Genomic DNA, 25,459 nt, shown 5'->3' with positions numbered 1-25,459 from the left:
CGTTAAAAAGTGGACTTCAGAGGAGTGATGTCAGCATCATGGAAGAGTGAACTTGCCTGGGACTTTCTCCCCTCCAATATACAACGAAAAGGAGCATCCATACTCCAACAGAGGACATCCTAACACAACACAAAAACACTGGAGAGACAGGAAGCCACATGACAAAGGGCAGAGAGGCTGGAGTCTCCCTCGGAGGAACTGGAATGGGCTAAGAGAGAACTTTGCTCCCTCCGCTAAAGTCTGTAATCTGCAACCACGGGAAGATCCGTGAGGGAAGGAGCAGGGGAGAGGATGCTCATTCACGGGAACACCAACAAAGCCCTTGGGCCCTTGCAGCCTAGAGGGAAGCCCTCTAATGAGGCGAAAGCTTTCACAGGGGGTGACCTCATCAAGCCAACATCCCAGGAGACCAGATAGCGAGAGTGAGAATGCCTGGAGAGCATGCAGGAGGAAGTGCCCCTCCCTCCACCCACCCAGTGCAGCTCCACTGCCTGGGATCTCGACCAAAGGCGTAGGGCTCAGAATACACGGCTCTCGACCCCCACCCAGTGGTGACAGGTGGTAACTGCAACCAAATAATACCAGAATGCAAAAGACCCGACCCACTTCCTCTAACAACATCAGAAGTTACATCAAATCTCCAGACCAGAGAGAAAATGACAAGTACCCAGAATTCAGTCCTGAGGACACAGAAATATGTCATCTAAATGACAGTGAATTCAAAATAGCTATCACCAAAAAACTCAACGAGGTAAAAGAAAATGAAGAGAAACAATTCAACAAGTTCAGGAGCTACTTCACAAAACAGATTGAAACTATAAAGAAGAATCAATCAGAAACATTAGAGATGAAAGACACATGGAAGAGATAAAACAAAGTATGGATTCCCTGAACGCTTGGGTGGACATCATAGAGGAGTGCATCAGCATAATCCAAGATAGACAGGTTGAAATGCACCAGACAGAGGAGGAGAGAGAACTAAGACTAAAAAGAAATGAAGAAAGTCTCCGAGAAATATCCAACTCAAGGAAATGCAACACAAGAATTACAGGTATTCCAGAAGGAGAAGAGAAGGAGAAAGGAGCAGAAAGCACGTTCAAAGAAATAATAGCAGAGAACTTCCCAAACCTAGGGAAAGAGAGGGACATCTGTGTGGAACAGGCTTCCAGAGCTCCTAGAGTTGTCAATGTAAAAAGACCTACAGGAAGGCATATAGTAGTAAAACTGGAAAAAATGAGTGACAAAGAAAGAATACTAAGGGCAGCAAGGCAGAAGAAAATAACCTACAAAGGTTTTCAGCAGATTTCTCTGCAGAAACCTTACAAGCGAGGAGAGAATGGAACGACATATTCAAATGTTTAAAAGACAAAAATCTTCAGCCAAGAATACTCTATCCAGCAAAAATATCCTTCAGATATGAGGGAGAAATAACATTCCCCCCAAAAAGCTAAGGGATTTGTAGCCACAAGATTCCCCCTACAAGAAATCGTCAAGAAGGCCCTCATACCTGAAAAAAAAAGGGAGGCAGAGAAAGGGGTCACAAAACACAGAGTAAGGAGATAAACAGGTAGACAGAATCAGAATAGGATAGCAAATACTCAAGTATAGCATTAAGCTAAATGGAATGAAAACACCAAAAAACAAAGATAATCCTCTCATTTTAACCACAAACTCAAAACACAAGATGGAATAAGATATGAGAAAAACAACTTAGGAGGGGAGGAGGAAAGGGACTGAATCGGTTTAGACTAAGGAAATAAGAGGTCATCAGAAAATGGACTATCTTATACACGAGATTCTGAATACAAACCTCAGGGTAACCACTAAACAAAAAAGCAGAACAGAGACACAAAGAATAAATAAGGAGAAAACAAAGAAACACATCATAAAAAACTACATAATTCAATGGGTAGACCAAAACACACAGGACGAGAAGCAAAGAAAATGCAGGAAAACCAGAAAATGAGTGATAAAATGACAGCATTAAGCCCTCATACATCAATTATCACAATAAATGTAAATGGATTGAATTCTCTAATAAAAAGACACAGAGTGGCGAGATGGATTAAAGAACAAGACCCAACAATATGCTGCCTCCAGGAAACACATCTCAGCTCCGGTGACAAACACAGGCTCAGAGTGAAGGGGTGGATGACAATACTCCAAGCTAATTGGCAAACAAAAGAAAACAGGTGTTGCAATACTTAGACAAAGTAGACTTCAAGATAAGACAGGTAAAGAGAGACAAAGAGGGGCAGTATACAATGATCAAAGGGACACTCCATCAAGAAGAAATAACACTTATAAATATCTATGCACCCAACACAGGAGCACCAAAGTTCATAAAGAAACTATTAACAAACCTAAAAGAAGATATTAACAACAACACAATAACAGTAGGGGACCTCAATGCTCCACACACATCAATGGATAGATCATCCAGACAGAAAACCACAAGGAAACAGTGGAATTAAATGAAAAGTTAAACCAGTTAATAGACATATATAGAACACTCCATCCAAACACAGCAGAACACACATTCTTCTCAAGTGTGCACAGAACATTCTCAAGGACAGACCATATGTTGGGAAACAAGGCAGGCCTCAATAAATTTAAGAAAGTTGAAATAAGTATCTTTTCCGATCATAATGCTATAAAGCTAGAAATTAATTACAAGAAAAAAAGCTGAGAAAGAGACAAAGATGTGGGGACTAAACAACATGCTATTGAACAGGCAATGGATCATTGAAGAAATTAAAGGAGAAATCAAAAAATATCTGGAAACTAATGAAAATGATAACATACCATACCAACTCATAGGGGATGCAGCAAAAGCCATATTAAGAGGGAAATTCAATGCAATACAGGCACATCTTAACAAACAAGAAAAATCCCAAATAAGCAATCTCAAATTACACCTAACTGAATTGGAAAAAGAAGAACAAACAAAGCCCAAAGTCAGCAGAAGGAGAGAAATAAAAATCAGAGCAGAAATAAATGCTATTGAAACAAAAAAGGCAATAGAAAGGATCGGTGAAACAAAGAGCTGGTTCTTTGAGAAGATAAATAAAATTGACAAACCCTTAGCCAGACTTACAAAGAAAAAAAGAGAGAAAGCTCAAATAAACAAAATCAGAAATGAAAGAGGAGAAATAACAACAGACTCTACAGAAATATAACGGATTATAAGAGAATACTACAAAAAACTATATGTCAACAAAATGGAAAATCTAGAGGAAACTGATAAATTCTTAGACACTTGCAACCTTCCAAAGCTGAATCAAGAAGAAACAGACAATCTGAATAGACCAATCACAAGGAAAGAGATTGATACAGTAATCAAAAGCATCCCAAAGCATAAACCCTCAGGATCAGATGGCTTCCCTGGGGAATTCTACCAAACTTTCAGAGAGGATTTAATACCTATCTTTATTAAGCTATTTCAAAAAATTAGGGAAGATGGAACACTTCCTAACACATTCTATGAGGCCAACATCATGCTGATAGCAATGCCTGACAAGGACAACACAAAGGAGAACTACAGGTCAATGCGGCTGATGAACATAGCTGCAAAAATCCTCATGAAATTTTGGCAACCTGAATTCAGCAATACATCAAAAGGATCATACATCATGATCAAGTGGGATTTAAACCAGGGACACAGGGATGGTTCAACATCTGCAAATCAATCAACATGATACACCACATCAACACACTGAGGAATAAAAACCACATGATCATCTCAATAGATGCAGAGAAAGCATTTGACAAGATCCAACAGCCATTTATGATAAAAAATCTTAATAAAATGGGGATAGAAGGAAATTACCTCAACATAATAAAGGCCATATATAACAAACCCACAGCCAACATCATACTCAATGGGCAAAAACTGAACGCCATCCTCCTGAGAACAGGAACGAGACAAGGATGCCCACTATCACCATTCTAATTCAACATAGTACTGGAGGTCCTGGCCAGAGCAATTAGACAAGAGAAAGGAATAAAAGGAATCCAAATAGGGAGTGAAGAACTGAAACTCTCGCTGTTTGCAGATGACATGATCTTATATACAGAAAACCCCAAAGAATCCATTGGAAATCTAATAGAAATAACTAACAACTACAGTAAAGTTGCAGGGTACAGAATCAACTTACAAAAATCAGTTGCTTTTCTATACTCCAATAACAAACTTACAGAAAGAGAACTCAAGAATACAATTCCATTTGCAATCACAACTAAAAGAATAAAGTACCTGGGAATAAATTTAACCAAGGAGGTGAAGGACTTATACAAAGGAAACTATAAGACATTACTGAAAGAAATTGATAATGACATAAAGAGATAGAAAGAGATTCCATGCACATGGATTGGAAGAATAAACATAGTTAAAATGTCCATACTATCCAAAGCAATCTACAGATTCAGTGCAATCCCAATCAGAATCCCAATGACATTCTTCAGGGAAACAGAACAAAGAATCCTAACATTCATTTGGGGCAACAAAAGACCCTGAATTGCTAAGGCAATCCTGAGAAAAAAAGAACAAAGCTGGAGGTATCACAATCCCTGACTTCAAACTGTACTACAAAGCCATAGTGATCAAACCAGCATGGTAATGGTATAAAAACAGGCACACAGATTAATAGAACAGAACTGAAAGCCCAGAAATAAAACCACACATCTACAGACAGCTAATCTTTGACAAAGGTGCCAAATACATACAATGGAGAAAAGACAGTCTCTTCAATAAATGGTGTTGGGAAAACTGGATAGCCACATGCAAAAGAATGAAGGTAGACCATTATTTCACACCGTACACAAAAATAAACCCAAAATGGATCAAAGACTTGAAGATAAGTCCTGAAACTATAAAACTCCTGGAAGATAACATTGGTAGTACACTCTTTGACATCAAACTAAAAAGGATCTTTTCGAATACCATGTCTTCTCAGACAAGGGAAACAAAAGAAAAAATAAACAAGTGGGAGTTCATCAAACTAATGAGCTTCTGCAAGGCCAAAGAAAGTAGAATCAAAACAAAGAGATAACCCACCAATTGGGAGAAAATATTTGCAAATAATATATCTGACAAGGGGTTAATCTCCATAATACACAAGGAACTCACACAACTGAACAAAAAAACAAACAACCCAATCAAAAAACGGCAGAGGATATGAACAGACATTTTTCCAAAGATATACAGATAGCCAATAAACACATGAAAAGATGTTCAACATCACTAATCATCAGGGAAATGCAAACCAAAACTACACTAAGATAGCTTACGCCTGTTAAAATGGCTATAATCACTAAGACTAAAAATAACAAATGTTGGAGAGGGTGTGGAGAAAAGGGAACCCTCATATACTGCTGGTGGGAATGCAAACTGGTGCAGCCCTATGGAAAACAGTATGGAGATTCCTCAAAAAACTAAAAATAGAACTACCACACGACCCAGCTATCCCACTACTGGGTATCTACCCAAACAATCTGAAATGAACAGTCCAAAGAAACATATGCACCCCTATGTTTGTTGCAGCACTATTCACAATAGCCAAGACATGGAAGCAACCCAAGTGCCCATCGACTGATGACTGGATAAAGAAGATGTGGTGTATATATACAAAGGAATACTACTCAGTCACAGAAAAAGACAAATTCATCCCATTTGCAACAACATGGAAGGACCTAGAGGGAATTATGCTTAGCAAAATAAGCCAGAGTGAGAAAGACAAACACCAGAGGATTTCACTCATATGTGGAATATAAACAAACACATGGACAAAGAAAACAGTTCAGTGGTTACCAGGGGAAGGGGAGACAGGGGTGGGCACAGGGGGTGAAGGGGAGCACTTATGTGGTGACAGTCAAGATATAATGTACAACTGAAATCTCACATTGATGTAAACTATTATGAACTCAATTAAAAACAAAAGTAGACCTCCAATTAGTTCCAAATAAGAAGTTGTTTTAATAGTGTGGATGTTAAGAATGAAAAAATAATGCTGTTTAAAAATTTGAACACTTATCAGTTCCCTCTTAAATATTTTCCTACTAATTTAATATCTGAGCAAGAACATATTTATTGTCTAGTCCTACCTTGATAAATAATCCTGTTAACTGCTAAAATGGTGAGCCTCTGCAGTCTCTGTGCAAGCTCTGTCTCGGTTGCCTGGACAGGGTTCTCCTGGCTCATTCTCCGTTGCATCATCATATTAAGTTCGTCACTTGCCACTGAACGCATTTTCATCAGAAGAGAGTCAGTTTGAGCAAGGGGAAATTTTCGAGGACCTTCAAGTATATAAATTAAAATGTCAAATACTAGCATTAACAAGGCTCAAGGAAACTATTTTTGCTGCAACATTTTGATTATCAGACTATGAAAAGAATCTTATTTAATTCAAAGTTAATTTGTACAAAAGAAAGAGAGTGATTAAGAGAAAGTGATGTTTCTCCTTTGAAGAAGTGCAACAGTACTTCTGATTTCAAAATCCTAAATAAGAATGTTGAAGCTAGTACCGTAGCTTAATGGGATGGATACCATTTGGCAAAATTTGAGTCTTCTGAAAAACTCAAAGAATTAAAAGGGTTTAAGAAGTTCAGAATTTTTTTTTTTAAGATTGGCACCTGAGCTAACAACTATTGCCAATCTTCTTTTTTTTTTCCCTTTTTCTCTCCAAATCCCCCCAGTACATAGTTGTATATTTTAGTTGTGGGTCCTTCTAGTTGTGGGATGTGGGACGCTGCCTCAGCGTGGCCTGATGAGTGGTGTGATGTCTGCACCCAGGATCCGAACCAGAGAAACCCTGGGCCACTGAAGTGGAGCACGTGAACTTAACCACTCGGCCATGGGGCCGGCCCTAAGGAGTTCAGAATGCTTTGACAAAATATTTTCAAATACTGTTTCACTTCCTAGTATTCGAAAATAACCAACAGATTTTTAAAGCACACCACGTTTTAGTAAGAATATTACTCTTTCTGGATAATTGCCATCGTTCAATTTTATAAAGTAGTTTTGAAAAGTATATATAGTGACAGAGTAGAAATCAGTCAAATGAAAATGAAGAGATCAGAAAGGTGAATATAATTCCAGTGATTTGCTATTAAAGTGATTTGGTGCATATGCATCCCTTGGGATTCAATCCTACAAAAGCATTTCCTGAGAAATGTTTCCTCAGATTGAACAGGTTGGAGTGGCGTTCCTGCACCATTACCGCACCTGCTTCGAGAGGTACCACACAGGTAGTGGATCCAGGAGAAAACGGGGATGAGTCTCGATTTAATGGACTGAAGGAGAAGGGCATTGGAAGTTGACCATAGGAACCAAAATGACGTCTTGGTAGATGAGGAATAATGGAACCCTTCATTGGAATTGAACCTTTGTTTTAAATTATGAAAACATATATCAATTTCCATAAGTAGCCTCTGTAAACATTACTCACATATGACTAAATTATGATAGGTTTTAACGACTTATCCTGCAAGATATTTAAATATTTTAATAGCATTTTAGATTGTCCAGTTTTGCATGTAATCAGTATTTTTGATCAGTTAACATATTTTGGTGGGTAGAGTCATTTTGAGACAAAAATTAAGCAAATAAAAAGGAAAAAAAGTCATATCTGAGATATGCTCAAGGTAATATTGTCAGATTATGTCCTTAGTTTAAGCAGATTCTTCCTACTGTCTACATCTCTGACAACTGTCATGCTGTATAAGCAGCTGATAATCATAATTCCGAGGCACAGCAATATACTGAATAAGGAAATGTTAAGTCTTCGGTACTATGTACTTAAAAAAGTGGGAGGGTATTTCAGCACTCATGCTGTGAAGCTACACCGAGCTGGTGTGGCCTTAAGTATACTTCTTTCTAAGCCTCGCTTTCCTCACACATAAGATGTGGATTAAAAAGTAAAATAGAGCCTACCTCACAAGTAGAGTTTTGCCACTATCTGACAGTATACTAAATGTATTTGTTTACATGCTTATTGACCATTTTCTCCAGTAAAATACAAGTTCCATGAGGGCAGATAAAATAATAACTGGTTCATGGTTGATGTTCAATAAATATTTGATAGTTAAATGAATGGATAAAGAGGGTTGTTTTGCAGATTAAATAAAATGGACATAAAACACAATGAATGTTCATCCAAAGAATCAAAAGTTGTTAATAGTTGGTACTGTTATTAATGGTTGAAATATAAAGGAAGTTCATCAGTGTGAGAATTATATTAATACAACATTTATATGTCCATCTATATTTATTTATGACATTTTAAATATATGTGTAGCACTTTAAATAATACCCTAATGCTCATGTCTACCTTCATGCATTAAGGTTATGTTTTTCAAATTGATAAGCAAAGTGAAAAAAATACATTTAAAAGAATGTACACTGCTACCTTGTTTATAATAGCAAAAACAAACAAGTAAAAAAACATTGTTCATGATAAACATTAGGGAAGAAGATCATGGCAAATCAATATAATAGATCATTATGCATTCATTAAACATAAAGAACATTTATATTATATGGAAAGATGTCTACAATGTATTGATTAGAAATAGAAATCAGTTTATAAACAGTAGGTAGAATATGACATCATTTAGGCAAAATCACATCTCTCTCTCTCTCACATATCTCTATACTACAAAAAGACACCGAGCTAAGGAGTCAGTGCTTTGTTTGCTGGGCAGTAGGGAACCACGGGCTGTAGAGCAGAAGAATGGTACACATGAGTTAGGCTGTAAGATGACTAACCCGCAGTAAAACAGTACCCAACTCCTCTAAGAGGGAGAAGTTAAAATCTAGATGTATGAAAGTGCTGCTGAAGAAACTTTGGTCCTAAGCCAGGGATATCTTGGGGTTCACAGTCTGAGTCAATCTGTCTATTTTCAAAAAATGTAGTGTGTGGCCATAATAGAAGCTGCAGCTGCCAGCTGTCCCCATGAATTCCTGCTGGAGGTACAGGGGGTGACAGTGGGGTTGGAGGTGTCACTTGTCTCAGCAGTTTTCAAGAAATGCCAAATGAGTCTATTTAGGAAAAACCATTCCCCTAAAACATTTGTCACTAATGAGAACAGCTTGTTTTAAATCTTTGAAGGAACAGTTCATTATCTAAATGATGGAAATACAAATCCCTCTCAGTCACTTTAGTACCATGAACAAACGGACTTAAATGGGTTTTATAATGATACTGCTCAGAAACAGAGGAGCTTTGGTATTTTGTACCTATAGTGTACAAAGCCAATATACTTTCAACAATAACTTTTGACTAATAGTGAAGAAATAAAACACAGTCTTTCCCAAATATGTGTGTAAAACAACATGGAAGGAATGCAAAGCAGCAACTTAACACACATAAAGTGGTATTTTGTAAACTGGGTTCGCAAATACAGAATTCAAATAAGGTAGCATTTAAAACAGGAAGAATTCTTGGGAGAGCCCTGAGAGATGAGTCCTAAAGATATGACAGACCTGGAATGAGTAGATGTGGTATAGGATACAAAGGGAAGAGTGTAGGTATTCTTGATCTAGCAGTCTCTAATTCTACGCCTCAGTGGATCTGTGAAATGAGGAAGCTGGACTAGATGACTTCGAGGGTCTTTTATCAAACTCGAAATTTGTAGGATTCTATAAGCCTCATGTGGCTTACAGCAATTGCATTTACTTAGAGAGAGTGAAAAACATAAGCCCGGTATAAGAGGCTAGAGGAATCAGAAAAAAAAGGAGAATAATTTAGAAAAAGGATTAAAAGTCCATTATCCACTTTAAAACGACTCAAACCAAAAATAAACAATAACAAACTTGGAGCTATGCAGGGCTCTGAGGCTCAAGGTGATAAAAATGCTAGTATTTAAAGAGAGAGATGACAGATTGTTAGAGAAATCACAGACCAAACAAAAAATAGCAAGAGCGCTATTTGCGTTAGCCTGGGCACAAATTGATCATAAACTACACCAGGGACCTAGGTATAAAAGCAGAGAAGAAACGGATATGAGAATGAGAAATATCAACCAGGAAGAAACAGCAGGAATTTGTGAAAGTAGTAAAGGTACACTTTCCTATATCCACAAAGGGTAAATTCTAACTAAGGAGTCACTGACTACATAAGGAATCCTGAAAAGGAAAGCTGGTCCCAAAGTCGTCTTTTGGCATGTAGGAAGCTGAGTATCACTGCCAAATTTGGTGAGATGGAATTCTACCTGGGACAAAAGAGATACAACTGGGAAGGCAGCTCAAGAGGAGAGATTGTGTTCAGATATTAAATGAAGGAAGGATGTATGGGGCACTAAGTTTAGCTATGCAGATGTTTTAGAACTTCTATTTACAGAAGGCTTTATTTAGCCTAATCTAAACATACTACTGCAAAACAACGTATATTTGCTTTCCAAGGTATATAGAGGCTTTCCTCTACAGATGAGTTTTTCACATGGTTTTAAAATTTGGCATAGCACTGAACACAATGAAGTACCTTAACATAGGTAGAAGAAAAACTTGAATATAAAAGGTCTTAAGACTGAAAAAGTGATTAAACTTTAAACAATTTCCCAAGTACTCTGTTTGGAGATAGGTGTGTGTGTGTGTGTACATAAATATCGACTATCATACATACATGTACATGTATATGTGTGTATATAGATCTAATGTCTATGTGGGCAGGTGTTTATGCTATCTTTCTGGATTATGTATATAAAGATCATAATGGATTCTGTGGAAAAAATAAGGAAGACTAACAATATTAATACCTATTATTTAATGATATGTACTAATTTACAGCAAGCCCTTATGTCACATGCATACTAACCATGTCCAAGCCACCAGCATCTCCTGCCTTGACCATTGCAATAGCCTCCCACCTGGACTCCCACCACCTCTCTTGCTCTCTTTTAATCCACTCCCTACACAGAAGCCAGAGCAGTCTTTATAAAATAAAACTCTGATTATGTCACGCCTCTTACTTAAACACCTTTGATAATTTCCCATTAGGATGAAATCTAAACTTCTTAACACAGCCTATATGATTATAGGTGAACTGGCCCATGCCATCCCATATATTCTCATCTGATATCACTTCCTCATCAAGTACTACACTCTGGCTAAATTGCTTTCTTTCAGCTCTCTGAACAAGCTTAGCTTTTTCTGCCTTGGAACTGTCACATAAGCCACTCATTCTGTCTGTAACACTCTTCCTCTGACTCCCTGCCTTGCTAACTCCTTTCTTACCCTTTTATGTCTATACTGAAACCTCACCTCCTCAGAGACTTCTCTAACTCCTGATGCAAATCAGGTTGCCCTGTTGTTGTCTCTATTCCTATGTTCTATATTTCTTTACAATTTTATAATCTCAGCAAGGGCAGAATCTGTGTCTGCTTTTTTGATCATTGTATCATCAACATTTAACACGGTGCTTAGCATATGGTAGGTGCTCAAGAGATAATTAAATAAGAAAAGCACTGAAAAGAAAGCAGTAGAACAGTTTCCTCTAGGAGAAAAACTTTCTCAAATTTTATAGTTTAACTTTTTTTGTGTGTGTGAGAGGAAGATTGGCCCCGAGCTAACATCGTGTAATCTTCCTCTATTTTGTATATGGGATGCCACCACAGCATGGCCACTGATGAGTGGTGCAGGTGCGTGCCCGAGAACCAAAGCTGGGCCTCTGAAGCAGAGACCACTGAACTTAACCACTAGGCCAAAGGGCCAGCCCTAGTTTGACTTTTTAAACTAAGAAATACTCTTAAGATGTGAATGGCATCAGAATATAGGAGAGTCAAGCTATCTTCAATTTATAATTATTAAAATATTATTTCATGAGGCTGGCTTGGTGGCATAGTGGTTAAGTTCACATGCTGTGCTTTGGCGGTACAGAGTTCACAGGTTCAGATCCCAGGCTTGGACCTATGCAGCAGTCATTAAGCCATGCTGTGGTAGCATCCCACATACAAAAAATAGAGGAAGGCTGGCAACAGATGTTAGCTCAAGGCTAATCTTCCTCACACATACACACACACACACACACACACACAAATTATTTCAATACTCACCAGCAATGCTCTTCCGCTTTTGAAATATTGCATGATGGGGAGCAGAAGGTAACGGGAATGAATTTGTAAGGTTTTCAGAGTCATGATTTGCAGTGGTCCTTATAAACTCCATAGCAGCCTGGAGAACTCTAAACTGTAGTGCAACAGCCATATCTAAAAACAGAAGATACTAGAATATTTTCAAGCTATGTGGTTGTTAATTTTATTGAACTGATTTTAATATCATGCAATATCTAAACTGCCAATAATATTTTATTAGACATGAATTTAAAAATTTTGATCAACATGGGTTCTTGATGGTAGTAAACATTTTTCAACTGTTTTTAAAAGCAATTTTAAAGTGAATTTCCAAATGGTCACTATAAAAATTCAATGGAAAAATATTAGCACACAAATTTATTTTATTCTATGTAATTGTTTTAAAGAATAGGCTCTTTAATATACAAGGCAAAAGTTTAACCAGAAATTCTCACATTTTTCTTTTTCACATTCACTTTAATATCTGCCATTAAAGAAACTAAAAGACATTCTTATTCAACATAAGCCTTGAAATTCTACTTGGTAAGAAAAATCATCAACTTCTTTTAAGGACATGCTGCCAGCTATTAACTACATCGAGGCCATCACTTTTTAAACATTTTTGCCACTTAAAAAACCTTCTTTTTAAAGCTGATAGATATCATCACAAAAGTAAGTATAAATCTTCAGTAAAACAGTTTCTAAGAAGAAAGAGATTAGGTTCAAATAACATTTTTGGCTACTATACAACTCCTCCAGAAATCCACAAAAATTAAGCCTTACTTTGTGTCCTCTTGTTTTTGCTATTTTGAAGATATCCAAGCAGTACAATGAGGTCTTCAATAACTCTAAAATATTGTGAGCCCGAGGAGCTGCAGGCATGAATTGTAACTGCTATGAAAAGTCGCTGTATATCACACGCAAGCAATCTGTATTCATTCAAAGGAACACTAAAGAAAAAGAATAATTTAAGACAAAGAAAACTGGTTTAACTTCTCATTCTACCAGCATTCATGCATTCACATACAGTCAATATTTATTCATGCTTATTTACGGCAGGTAATATCAATTGGATGCTAGGTATAGAAATAAGATACGTTGTGGCTTTTGTCAAGAAGTTTGGTCTTGCAGAGGGCCAACAAGAGCTAACTATAAACAGTAAATGGTAGTAAGTGCAACAACAGAGATTAACACAAGACAACACACAGGTAGGTTTCTTCCATACTAAAGATGAAGGTTTTGTGGGTTTGTATAAGAACATTCAAAGAAGGCTTCTCAGAGAATGTGAATTTGAATATATTAATTAACCTCTCTGAATCTCACTTATATAAGTTATAGTTATTTTAAGGATTAAGAGAGATAGTAGATTTGAACACATATTAATCACTTATAAATACCCAACAAATATGAATTAGCTACTTCCGTCTCTCAATCTTTTTTTTTTTTTGAGGAAGATTAGCGCTGAGCTAACTACTGCCAAACCTCCTTTTTGCTGAGGAAGACTGGCCCTGAGCTAACATCGATACTCATCTTCCTCTCCTTTATACGTGGGATGCCTATCACAGCATGGCTCTTTGCCAAGTGGTGCCATGTCCTCACCCGGGATCCGAACTGCTGAAGCCCGGGCTGCAGAGAAGCAGAATGTGCGAACTCAACTGCTGCACCACTGGGCCGGTCCCTGTCCCTCAATTTTTAACCTTGATAATCCACCTCAGTGTGTGATATTAAGCCTAAATACTTCTCTCCATGCACTTTTTCAAAATCAAGCAAGAGTTAGCAATGGTAGCTGTCTTCGGCAATTAATAGAGTAGCATATGGGGACATTCAGTAAGCACAATTTATTTTTTTAAAAAAACAACAAACTACTTTTAGAAGAAGCCTGCCATCACCTTCTCAAGTTTCACCAATTTCATGCATTGTATTATAATCAAGACTAAGCGTTTTGAGGAAATATAATACTTTGTATTTCCTATATGCCTCAGACACACAGATCCTAAATATAATAGATGCCCAATAAAGACTGAACTGAGTTGAGTACAAAAAGTCTCTCTTGTACTCAGATAGCCTCCTTGGCCTAGCAAATCACCAAGGATATGCTCTGTTTTCTCTGCAAAAATATACACAATATTTAACAGTTTAATGTGCAATAAGATGATGCTTCTGGAGATTTAGATTTTAACATTATGCTAATAACAATATTATACTGTACACCATAACTGCAGATGCCAAAGGTACAAAATCCAAACAAAAATATAATCTCCTAACAAATTTTTTAGTGCTGCCAATGTACTTTTGGCTATGAGAAATTAATTTATGGTAGTAGACAGTGATACAGTATGCTAAAAGTAGGCTGGCATGGCAAGCTCAAAACAGAGGCTTTTGAAGTGAGACATTCAGTCTCAAGTTCTCTGCCATATACTAATCAGTTTTGTAGGAAAAATGTTCTTTGAAAGGATTATGAAAAACGTAACCTATCATCAACGTTTTCCCTTTCCGAAGTATTTACCAGATGTAGTTTTAAATAATGATTTAAAACTTACTTCTTTTCTAATCCATTCAGGGCTGCTACTGTATTACATAACACGTAGAGCAGACCATTATCCAACAACATATCTGCTACCTTAGAACAAGAGTTTAATATTTGGAGAAGAAGTAAAAGAGCACTATGTAAGAGCACGTTGTCACACAGAGAGGTCTCTATTAGTCCCAGAATAGGAATGACAGACCACTTCTGAAAAAGTCCCAAGTTTTTCACGTCTTCCAGATCAAATCTATAATAAATAATACACAGGAGCATGTTAGAAGCAATTAACCACTACATAAGAAAAAAATGATTGCAATATGAGCTGTTTTGTTAACCTGATTTTAAGACTATAAAAAACAAATTTGGGGAGTAAGGATTCTTAATCTTTTTTAGATCATAGATTTCTCCAATAATAAGATAAAAGGTGTTGCTAGAAGTCTATCCCCAAGTAAATACACAAACATTCAAATGAAACATGTATACAATTTCATGGTTTTAACTGACTGATTTGTCCTTAGGGGTTCAAAGAACCCTTGCTTTAGGGGCTATGTAACAAGTACACAGGAAAATACTAATAGCATAGTATTTGAGAGACAGTGAGCTAGTAAAAAGAGGTCTAGCAAAGGGAATGAATACTGAATCCGTGTCCCAATACTATTGCCTCTGTAATAGAGGGAAATTATTTAAGTATTTTGTACCTCATTTTCCTTATCTATCAAATACATGTGGTGATATTTGCCCTCTTTCTACTCAAGACTGTTGTGAGAATCAAATGAGATAATGCAGAATTGCTGTGAAAGAGCCAAAAGCTGTATGCAAATGAAAAATACTATTGTCATTACCACAAGTCATAAGTAAATTCCTCAAGGTCTGAACTGGTTGACTTAATAAGTAGGATGACACTTAAGACAGAGACACATTTTTTCGTACTCTACCATAGTCAGAAATAACAGTTCAATTTTTCTGCCAAACTTTTGGTTTGGGAGAAAATATCCTTTTATTTTTGTACTTATTTGCTAATCCTTCAGCATTACACCAGGGTCAAATCTCAGCAATCAGTATTCCAGGAATTCCAGGTGAGGGATTTACTCTTCTCCCAGATAAGCTGAAGGATCTGAGGGGACTGACTGGCTTCTCTAAGGGTCATTCATGTAATCTGTGGCTGAGAGTACATGAGCCACCTTTCTTTTCAGTTAATCTTCTTATGTTAATTTTTGTTGTTAGTATTGTGGAGTCGATTCTGACTCCTAGCGACCCCGTGTACAGCAAAGCGGAACTCTGGTCTTTTTGTGCCATCCTCTCACCTTCCAGCACTACATCAGACAATGCTCTGCTGTTATTCATAGGGTTTTCATGGCCAATTTTTTCTTCTTCCTTCTTATGTTAATACCTATGCCAAATCTTAACTATCACTTTCTTTCATTTGATGCAGCATTTTTATTTGTTTCTAGTTTCTAGCTAGTGAATGCAATACAAAGCAATAAGTTATACTAGAAAGAAATCATATGGAAAATAATAAATTGATTCACCTGGAAAATTACTTTTAGCAGATTTTTTCTAAACGTGACAAAATAGTTTTAAGAGTGAGTTTAATAAATTTTATGTTTAGGAGAAAAGATCTCCAATTACAGTGGAGGGAAGAACCCACTTACTCTTCATCAAGGCCTATACGTCGACCAAAAAACATTTCAATGAAGCATTCTAACAATTCCTGAGTTCCCCGATGAAGATACAACTGGTTGGCTAGCAAGGAAAAGCCACGATTCTTCAGAAATTTATCTTTTTGTTCTTTAGATGCTCTAGTAAAATATGCATCTAATAGCTAAGGAAAAAATTTAAGACAGTTTAGATAATGTATTAAAAATTTTATGTAATGTATATAAATCAGTGTATTATATTTGTATTTGTAAGTTATGAACACAGAAAGCTCAAAAAAATATATGCCACCTCCATAGCAAAACAGAAATGAACTTTGTCTCTGACTACTATAGAATGCTAATGATGACTCTACCTCGGAGATCTTAATACTTTTGTAATGGGAAAGCTGGCTTTTTAGCTGAGCATGGACACCTAGTAGTCTGGCAGCCTTCGTCGAGTTTTAAGTAGAATATTTGAGCCGAATGAAGGAAAAAAAATCAGTCAACACTGTACTATGCTCTCTCTGCAAATGCACATATACATAGCCTAGACCTCTATTTCTAGACTTCTTGACAGCTTATTTATCCTAAGCACAGGCCTAAATTTTCGTCCTTCCCTAGCAGCTTAAATGCAACATATGTAAAACCAAATTAATTACTTTTCCTTCCAAACTTGCTTCTTCTGTGGTTCTGACCTTAGAGCACAGTGGCACCATCCTCCTAGATTTCAAGGCTAACCTCACTTTTGCTTTTCTTGTTTTGATTCCCCCTGTGTAATTTGTACCTCTCTTCTATTCCAGTGAATGTTTCTCAAATCTCTGTCCTTTGACTTTCTACTTCCCCAGAATAGGAACTCCAGAATAGGACTTTCCACTTGCCTAGAATAGGAACTCATCATTTCTCCCCTGGACTACTGTGATAGCCTACTAAGAATATTTCCACCTTTCTCTCCCCTGCAATCACTCCCTCACAGTGGTGATTGACTATTCTTCCCAAAACACACATCTATTTACCGCCTTACTTAAAAAGCTTTCTAAGTTTCCAGCATAATACAGAATACACCTTTTGCATGAATCCCTCCTTGGTACACACATCAGGATTAACTGATCTTCCTATGTTCCCACTCTTCTTTATTAATACTGCCATGGAAGCAGTCATCACAGAATTCGTTACATTTTACTTAGTTGGCTATATGTTTCTCTCCCCAACTAGACTATAAACTTCTTGAATGTATGGGCTTATTATTCCCCTTTATGCCCTATATAGCAACTAGCCCAGTGTTTTGTACAAGGAATGGATATTCAAAAAATAGTGGGTTGAACTGCAAGTGATTAAACAATATCCCATGTCAAGTCAGACTAAAGAAAACAAGAATCTTTAAAAGATCATTTCACTATCGGGTTGTTTTCTATTTATATCAAGCATTCATTCATTCAATAATATACTTAGTACCTATTATATACTAGACACAAGATGCCTACCTTCATAGAGCTTATATTTCAGTGTGAGAAATTAAAAAAACAAGTACAGAAATAAATTAAAAAGATAATTAAAAAACATAACTAGGATGCTATGATGGAGTAAATGAGAAGTAGAGATAGGAGGAGGCTATTTTGAAAGGTGATCAGGGAAGGCCCCTCTGAAAAGGTGACATCTGAGCTGAAACCTGAAGCAAATGTCTAAGATTCGATACTACACTGCAGGAGAGATTTCCAATGAACTACACGTTCCTAGTAATTGGTAGACTTAAAAAAACATATTGATATGAATCAATATATGGAGAGAGACTTAAAATTGGATGATAAAACATATAAAAACATGAGTAAGAAGTAACAAACAATATCAGTTTATTACTTCCTAAGTATAAACTAAAGCTTTAGGTCTACTTTAACATATGTATTCAAATTTTAAGTTACACATATACTTATTTTTCTGAATTAAAACAACACATCTAATTTTCGCCCTTACTTTAATAACTCCTTGTTGTATAGCAGGTGACGGGTGGTTAACAAGAACTAAAAGCGTATCTGCTTGAATAAGCTTGTCCATCACATCTTCAAGCATAATATCAGGCAAGATGAGAAGAACTCCACTTAAGAGTTCATATAATCCACAGCATATGGGTACCAAACAGTCTTCAGTTACACTAAAACAGAGACCCAAAAAGTCTTACTAACACAACAACAGGGAGAAATGTACATGATGATTACCTTAAGAACTGTGATGAACAGTAATAATTTTAACATGTGAAACAAAAGTTCATAAGGTTTAAAGAACATTTCCTAATTTAACTGTGATTAATAAATTTGCCATCAGTGTTTATCACCGATATTTTAGGCATTAGTCTACTAAGCACTATTCTATTCCATATCTATGATGTCCAACACAGTAGTCACTAGACACTTGTGTTATTTAACCTATTTAAAATTAAATAAAAAATTCAGTTCCTCAGTTGCACAAGCCACATTTCAAGTGCTCAATAGGCATATGTGGCTAGTGTCTACTATATTGGACAGCACAGATCCAAATTCCACCATCACAGAAAGATTCATTGGATAGTGCTACTTTAGTGCTTTTGGAAACTAATAAACCTTAGAATTTCCCTGAACTGAAAAGTTTTTATCCAATAGCAATAAGGAATTAAATAAACTATAAGATATTTTTTTCTTTGAGAGCTACTTATGGTTTAGCTTTTGGTTAAGTACAGAATTCAATATTATCTAGTATTAAAACAAAGAGAAAGGTATCTTTCTGTTTGTTATTAATATATATGTTATATTATAAGAAGCAACATAATGAAAGTACTTCTAGAAGTGTAGAGAATCTTCTATGAATAGTTTAAAAAAAGGGTGGGGGGCAGTGTGCAAAAACATGTGAGTACCTGTGAGCATTTGTAGTTCTGTTGTAGTTTGGTTCATAACGGAGAGAAAAGGCCAAGTTTTCCCAATCATCGGTGTTCCTATCCACAAGACTTGGCCAACGGCCAACGGCTGCAGCTCCATTCTGTGAAGGAAAAGCTAGCCCTAGGCTTGCAATAGTGCTGTGGCTTCCCTGGAACGAGGCCAGTCCCTTGAGATAATCAGGTCGGCGTGGGCAGGACTCATCCCCAGGACTGTCATCGTCTGATCTGGGTTCTGCTCCCAACTCTTTGACCACTGGAAATCCCAATGATCCTTTTGGGACACCACTGACAGAGGCTTGGGCTGGAAGGACAGCTTCCATTTCACAAACAGTTCTTGCAGACTCACAGCTACTGAGAAATGCATCTTCTTTGCCTGTTTTCAGTGTCTCGGAACTCCCCAGAGGATTCCATTTCTCTGGGCGAGAAGTAACATAATTATCTGCAATATTTTGTAACTTGTCAATACTACAACCCAAACTTCCAGTCAGTTTCCGTGGTTGCATTAGAGGTGAAGAAGTAGGAAATGCTGGCAGGCTTCTAGAACGCAGCATGTTGACAGCCATCCTTCGTGGAATAATATTGGAGGAATTGTTTCCTGGTAAGAATAGACAGAAAAATGCCACTTAAAAATCTATTAAGTGGGATGACTTATTTTCTCCACTATCAGTCACAAGTATAGCAATAGTCCATTTATCTTGCAATGTTAAAGAATCCATATAGGTTAATGTTCCTAGCAACTAATGCTTCAAATTCTTAAGTGCCAAAACTATTATTCTTTTTATCACTATTTATTAAAATCTTCTAAAAATGTGTATCTTTTCCTGCCTCCTTAACAAAATATAATGTTGGCTGAACAATTCAAAGTCATTAGGATTAAGGCTTCTACTGCAGTGAAATTAACAGAATTAAGTGAAAGAATTTCCCTCAGGCTAGAAGTCACTAGGATGCAGTTTGATATAGTGGAAAGAGTGCGGGCTTTGCAACTAGCTATAATTGGATTCAAGTGATAGTTCTGTTAGTTAGGTGGCCTTCTGTAAATCATTTAATTACATGAGTGTGTTTCTGCAAATGTAAAATAAGGTTTCAGAATATCTACTTTGCAAGGTTGCTTTAAGGCTTAAGTGAGATCATATTTGTGACATACCTAGCATAGTGCCTGGCCTATAAGAAGTGCTCAATGAATGGTGGTAACAGTTGTATTTGTTGTTATTATTACTAGACTAAATGGCCTTAGATCGTTCTTTCTCCCCTCCATTTCTGTAGTTGCTTCCTGCTGTATTAGTGAGAAGAAATAGTTTTTTCTCTTCTTGCTCTAGTTCTCCATTTTGCAGCTTTTAATATTCTATGTAGGAGGAGATCAGAAAAATCACTCTCACTGAAGGTGCAGGGGTATAAGAGAATGCTACTGAAGGGGTGGTCTGTGGACAAGCAGCATGGACATCAGCACCACCTGTGTGATTTTGCGAAATGCACATTCTCAGGCTCTACCCTGGATCTACTGAATTAGAGCATATGAGGGCGGAACCAGGGATCTCTGTCTTAACAAGCTCTCCAGGTGATTTTTTTGTGTGCTAAAACTTGAGAAGCACTGATAGGCACTGAATGAACTGCTTTAGAGCATAGGTTTTGCGGTAATTTTTTTTCCTAGTTACTTCTAGATTTTGGCTGGAGGGGTAAGGCTGCCAAAAGATTCTGTTCAAAAGACCTGGGGAAAATGGGGGTGTGATTGTATTTGAAAATGTTTCAGAGTGATGCATAATGATTCATAAAAATAGCCATTTCCAGGACCCGCCTGGTGGCGTAGTGGTTGAGTTCGTGTGCTCTGCTTCGGCAGCCCAAGGTTCACAGGTTTGGATCCTGAATGCAGACCTAGCACTGCTCATCAAGCCATGCTGTGGTGGCATCCCACATAAAATAGAGGAAGACTCACACAGATGTTAGCTCAGGGCCAATCTTCCTAACACATACACACAAATAGCCATTTCCTATAAAAATCCAAATAAAACTAATTAAAACACTGTCTTAAAATATTATAATAAAGGGCCATAAAATGTGCTAGAGAATAACTGAAACACTTTGAGAGAGAAACAAAACTGAAGATTAATACCCATATATATCATCCTATCTATTGATATCTCTATTTTACCTGCACAATTTAATAGTATGGATTACAGCTAGAGACAAGACTAGGTTGGACTGACAATAAAAGCAATATCTCTGTATGGAAGAGGATGGCAGTCAGGAAAGGAAAAGACGTATGGCCAGTTCACAACTAGGAGACATGTATCTATTTTTTTCTCTATGAAAGTAGACACGAGACATTTCATAAAGAGTAAATTAGGAAGGTAGAAAAGTACTGTAAGCTTAAAGACTTGAATATAGTTCCTATGAAAATAGAAGAGGGGATTGATTCTGAACACACAGAAAAATTATAGGGCAGCATTAAAAGGCCAGGTACAGCTGGAGACCCTTGTAATGGGAGGAATTCTCAGTGATGACTTTCCCTAGCAGCTTTCAGCAGTGTGAGGATGGCTAGACTGAGGCAAGATTATGGTTTTTCAGGTCAAGAATGCCAAAAGGCCAAGAGGACAAGGAAACTGAAGATAGTGTTAAGAAAATTAGTGGCTAATAGGATCTAGGCTTGGTCGGGAAAACTAGCAGAGGGTACCTGGGATGGTGATGAAGAAACCAGAAAGAGAGTAGGTTGTTACTAGAGAGTGGGATACTGAGTTTCACAGGCGGGAAGCCTTCTTGATAATGATAAAGTCCAAGATAGATGCACACATATTGGTAGACAAAGGAGAGGGAAAGGTCTCCAGAGTCAAGGACTGTGAAGGCTGGAGTATTGGATGGCCATTCTCCTTAGGTAGAAAGGAGAGTAAGCCAAACAAAACTTTGGAAGAAAATGGGAAAATAAATCAGAAGCTTAACAAAAAACAAACGATGATGATAAGAGGGGAGAGAGAATTCTAGAGCAAGATAACATGAGCCTCATCCATTTCCTAAGTTCTCCTGAGTCTCTCTTGTTATATTGACTATGAGTTACTGATACCAGAGAATAGTGAAACGGATTTCTTAAATATATTCTATAATTTTTAAGTTTAACCTTCCGTTTATTTAGTCTAAATATCAGGTTATACTATACTGCTAAAATATGCATAATTTATTTATCTATTAACATTCAGAACTAAATCAGGAAGGGTTATAATTTCATTATTGTTATTTTTACCTTCAGGTGGTGAAGCGGTAAAACCAGACGGGCTTATTACCATAAATCCAGGGCTAGTAACAGACTTGCCTCCACTGCTGGAATGCCTCAGGTACATGATTGACTGTACTTTCTCCTGAAAGATCTTGCCATCTAGAATCAAAAAATTTTTTGAGATAGTAAAATTTAAAAAAATAAGACAAAAATATAACTTTAAAAGCAAATCAACAAATACAAATTTTTACAAAAAGATGTTCAATGTGAAAAAATATGGCATACTTTATACTAACGCACACTTGATATGTGAGTACCTTGGACTCTAGAATTTCCTACTAGAGATTTTTTTGTTGAGTATTCCTAGCCACATTAACCTGTATTTTCTTTGAATTCCAACTGTACTTAGTTATTTCTACAGTTTAACATTAACTGTTCACTTTTTATATGTTATATGATCTTTCCAAGGAGACTGTTCATCTGTTCATTCCTTGAGGAAAGGACTGTGTCATATTCTCATATATTCCCTTCATTGTTTAATATGACTCTAAAATTGATACCTTCAGCTTAGTCCTTCTTTCTGAGCTTCATTCTGTAAATTCAACTGGATTTCTTAAATGCACCACAGATGCAACAAATCTAAATCTGCATCACGTTTCTGCCCTACATTCACTTTTCCTGTTTGGTTCTCTGGTTTGTTTGGAAAACATACCCATTTCCCATGTAGAAACCTGGAGCCACCCTTGACCACTACCTTTCCTTTATCCACATCGAGTCAGTCTCCAGGTTCTACTGACTATTTCCTGTTTCTTGAACTCTTCTCATCCCCAGTACAGTGCTATAATGCAGGCTCTTATCACCTCTCACACCTGGATTATTGTCAGACTTCTAAATGCTATCTGTGATGGACATCTGGTCACCCTCAAATCCTCACAGCTACCAGAATTCTATCAAATGTCAATCTCTGCTTAAAACCTTCCATGGCTCTCTGTTGCCTCTCTAAATAAACTCTAAATAAACCTTAAGCTTCTTGTCTACAAGAATCTCCAAGATCTGTCCCCAGAACTCTTTCCAGCCTTGTTTCTTACATTACACTTCGCAACACCTATTTCTCATAGCTCCCTATCAAGCTGTTTGCTTTGCTTGGAAGCCCTGTCCTTTCAAATCCTACTCAAATTTTAAGACTCAGAACAGGCATCACCTCCTCCAGGAAACAGTCCCTCACCATGCTACCAGAAAACAAAATATTTACTTCTATATCACTGTGCTTTCCACACAGTGTAATTGTCTGTTTATGTCTCCCTCCCCTCGACTAGGCTGTAAGCTCCTTAAGGGAGGGGACCATATTTTACTGATCTTTGCTACCTTGCTCCCAGAATCTTGACAGTCTTTTATTCAGTAAATGTGTGCTGAACCTAACACAAAGTCATGCTGTCCAAATGAAATCCAATTTCCTTCGGATTTTCACTGATTCAGAATAATTTTATTCACTTATTACATTCCTTAAAATGGCTGTTTTACAATCAGTTTTCCTTTCTAAATTTACTGTCTAGCTTTCTCATAGATACACCCTTGCTTGCTTTCTTACCACATTATATTTTCCTTGCTCTTTTAAAACTCTGATTATTTCATCTTTCTCTTAATAATGATTACTCCTTCTGGTTTTACTCTCTTAACTAGTATTACTACCACTAGTTTTACCCTTAGCTTCCTTTTTCCTTCTCTCTATACTCTTCTTCAGTGGTCTCATCTACTCTCAGAGTTTCAACTCACTTCTATGTGGGTAGTTTCTCTTTCCTGAATTCTACAGCAATAATTCACTTAGATCATATCCCTTTGCTTAAAACAAATAAACACAACTTAGAGAATTAATGGCACGCTAATTCTCCAATCTACGTATCAAATTCTACCTAAATTCTTCAATGCTCATGTCAGATATCCCATAATCTATTAAATCTTCTCTCTCCACAGCTCTCTGATGAAACCCACACTTCTCTGAAATCTAATTAGTTCTTCTTTTGTACCTATTAGGTACTTACCAAATACTGTTTCTTACTATAGTTATTTGAGTATGTCTCCTCTCTTCTCTTGACATTTAAGCTCTCTGAAGGCAGAGACCATGTCTGGTTCATTTTATAGCCCTCTTCCCTGTCCCACTCCCAGTGTGTAAGTAGGGCAGTTTCTAGCACATAGAGCTCATTCAATGAATATCAAACAAATGTGGATCAACTGGGAAGAAAAAAAACGGAAATGGAGATAGCCAAGATCTAACAAAAACGATTATTACCTACCTATGTGCAAAGAAAAGTAGAAGTTTGTGGGGTTGTGACAAACGTAAGTATTAGTAGGAGGGTGAACTGCTAAAAGGAAATTGAAGATAATTGTCAATAATTCCAAATCTGGAGGAGATCCAAGGACTTCTGCTATAATTTTCACAAATGATTTACAAACCTCTCGGGGCAAGGATGTAAGCTGCCCCTCTTTGTGTTCCTGAAAAAATAAAAATCAAACTCTCTTTAGATTTAAATAGAACTGTCAACTTAACTAACATTTTTCATTTAAACAGGATATTCTTTTTAAGATAGGATTGTGTTGGTTTAGTGCTCTAGTCTGACCATATTTACCACTAAATTGAGTTAGTATTTGTCAAATCAAGCAATTCTGCTATTAAAAATTCACTGAAACCCATGGCAATTTAATTCTACCCCTTTTATCTTAATTAACAAAGGCAAAGCCGTATTATAGCACTCCTGAGCATGGACTCAGAAGCCAAACTGCCTAGGTTGGCACCCTGGTTCCTCTACTCACTAGCTGTGTGATCTGGGGCATGTTATTTAACATCTCCATGCCTCAGCTTCTTTATCTACAATATGGGAATAATACTAGTGCTACTTCATAGGGTTGTTCTAAGGATTAAATCAACAAACTCTTAGAATAATGCCTCACCTATAGGAAGCCCTACACAGATGTCAGCTAGTGTTAGTACTATTATCACTACTGCTACTACTAGTACTTCTGCTACTACGGGATCAGAAGGGAAAATTTCTGACAGAAAAAGCTGCTTACATTAATACAGTATGCTCCAGTTAACAAAGCTCTTTCACACGACAGCTCTGAGAGGTTTCATC

At 37.0% G+C, this 25,459-nt stretch overlaps 1 protein-coding gene across 10 annotated transcripts in view; it reads right to left on the bottom strand.

The window, feature by feature from the left end:
• Positions 1-25,459, bottom strand: part of LYST (lysosomal trafficking regulator) — a 194,002-nt gene that overhangs the window by 73,113 nt on the left and 95,430 nt on the right. For 4 of the 10 annotated variants that reach the window (XM_070568406.1, XM_070568407.1, XM_070568403.1 and 1 more), the window contains exons 21-30: positions 24,623-24,821; positions 22,359-22,490; positions 19,109-19,724; positions 18,196-18,373; positions 16,243-16,412; positions 14,607-14,837; positions 12,850-13,016; positions 12,049-12,201; positions 7,223-7,381; positions 6,103-6,294 (exon numbers count right to left, since the gene is read on the bottom strand). In XM_070568406.1, the coding sequence (XP_070424507.1) occupies positions 6,103-6,294; positions 7,223-7,381; positions 12,049-12,201; positions 12,850-13,016; positions 14,607-14,837; positions 16,243-16,412; positions 18,196-18,373; positions 19,109-19,724; positions 22,359-22,490; positions 24,623-24,821 (2,197 nt within the window). The remainder of the gene's footprint in view (positions 1-6,102; positions 6,295-7,222; positions 7,382-12,048; positions 12,202-12,849; positions 13,017-14,606; positions 14,838-16,242; positions 16,413-18,195; positions 18,374-19,108; positions 19,725-22,358; positions 22,491-24,622; positions 24,822-25,459) is intronic. The other 6 variants (XM_070568416.1, XM_070568427.1, XM_070568437.1 and 3 more) reach the window with 3 other exon arrangements.

Source organism: Equus przewalskii, chromosome 1, assembly GCF_037783145.1.
Source record: "Equus przewalskii isolate Varuska chromosome 1, EquPr2, whole genome shotgun sequence".
NCBI classification, from domain to species: Eukaryota; Metazoa; Chordata; class Mammalia; order Perissodactyla; family Equidae; genus Equus; species Equus przewalskii.
This window is presented reverse-complemented; position numbering and strand designations above follow the sequence as displayed.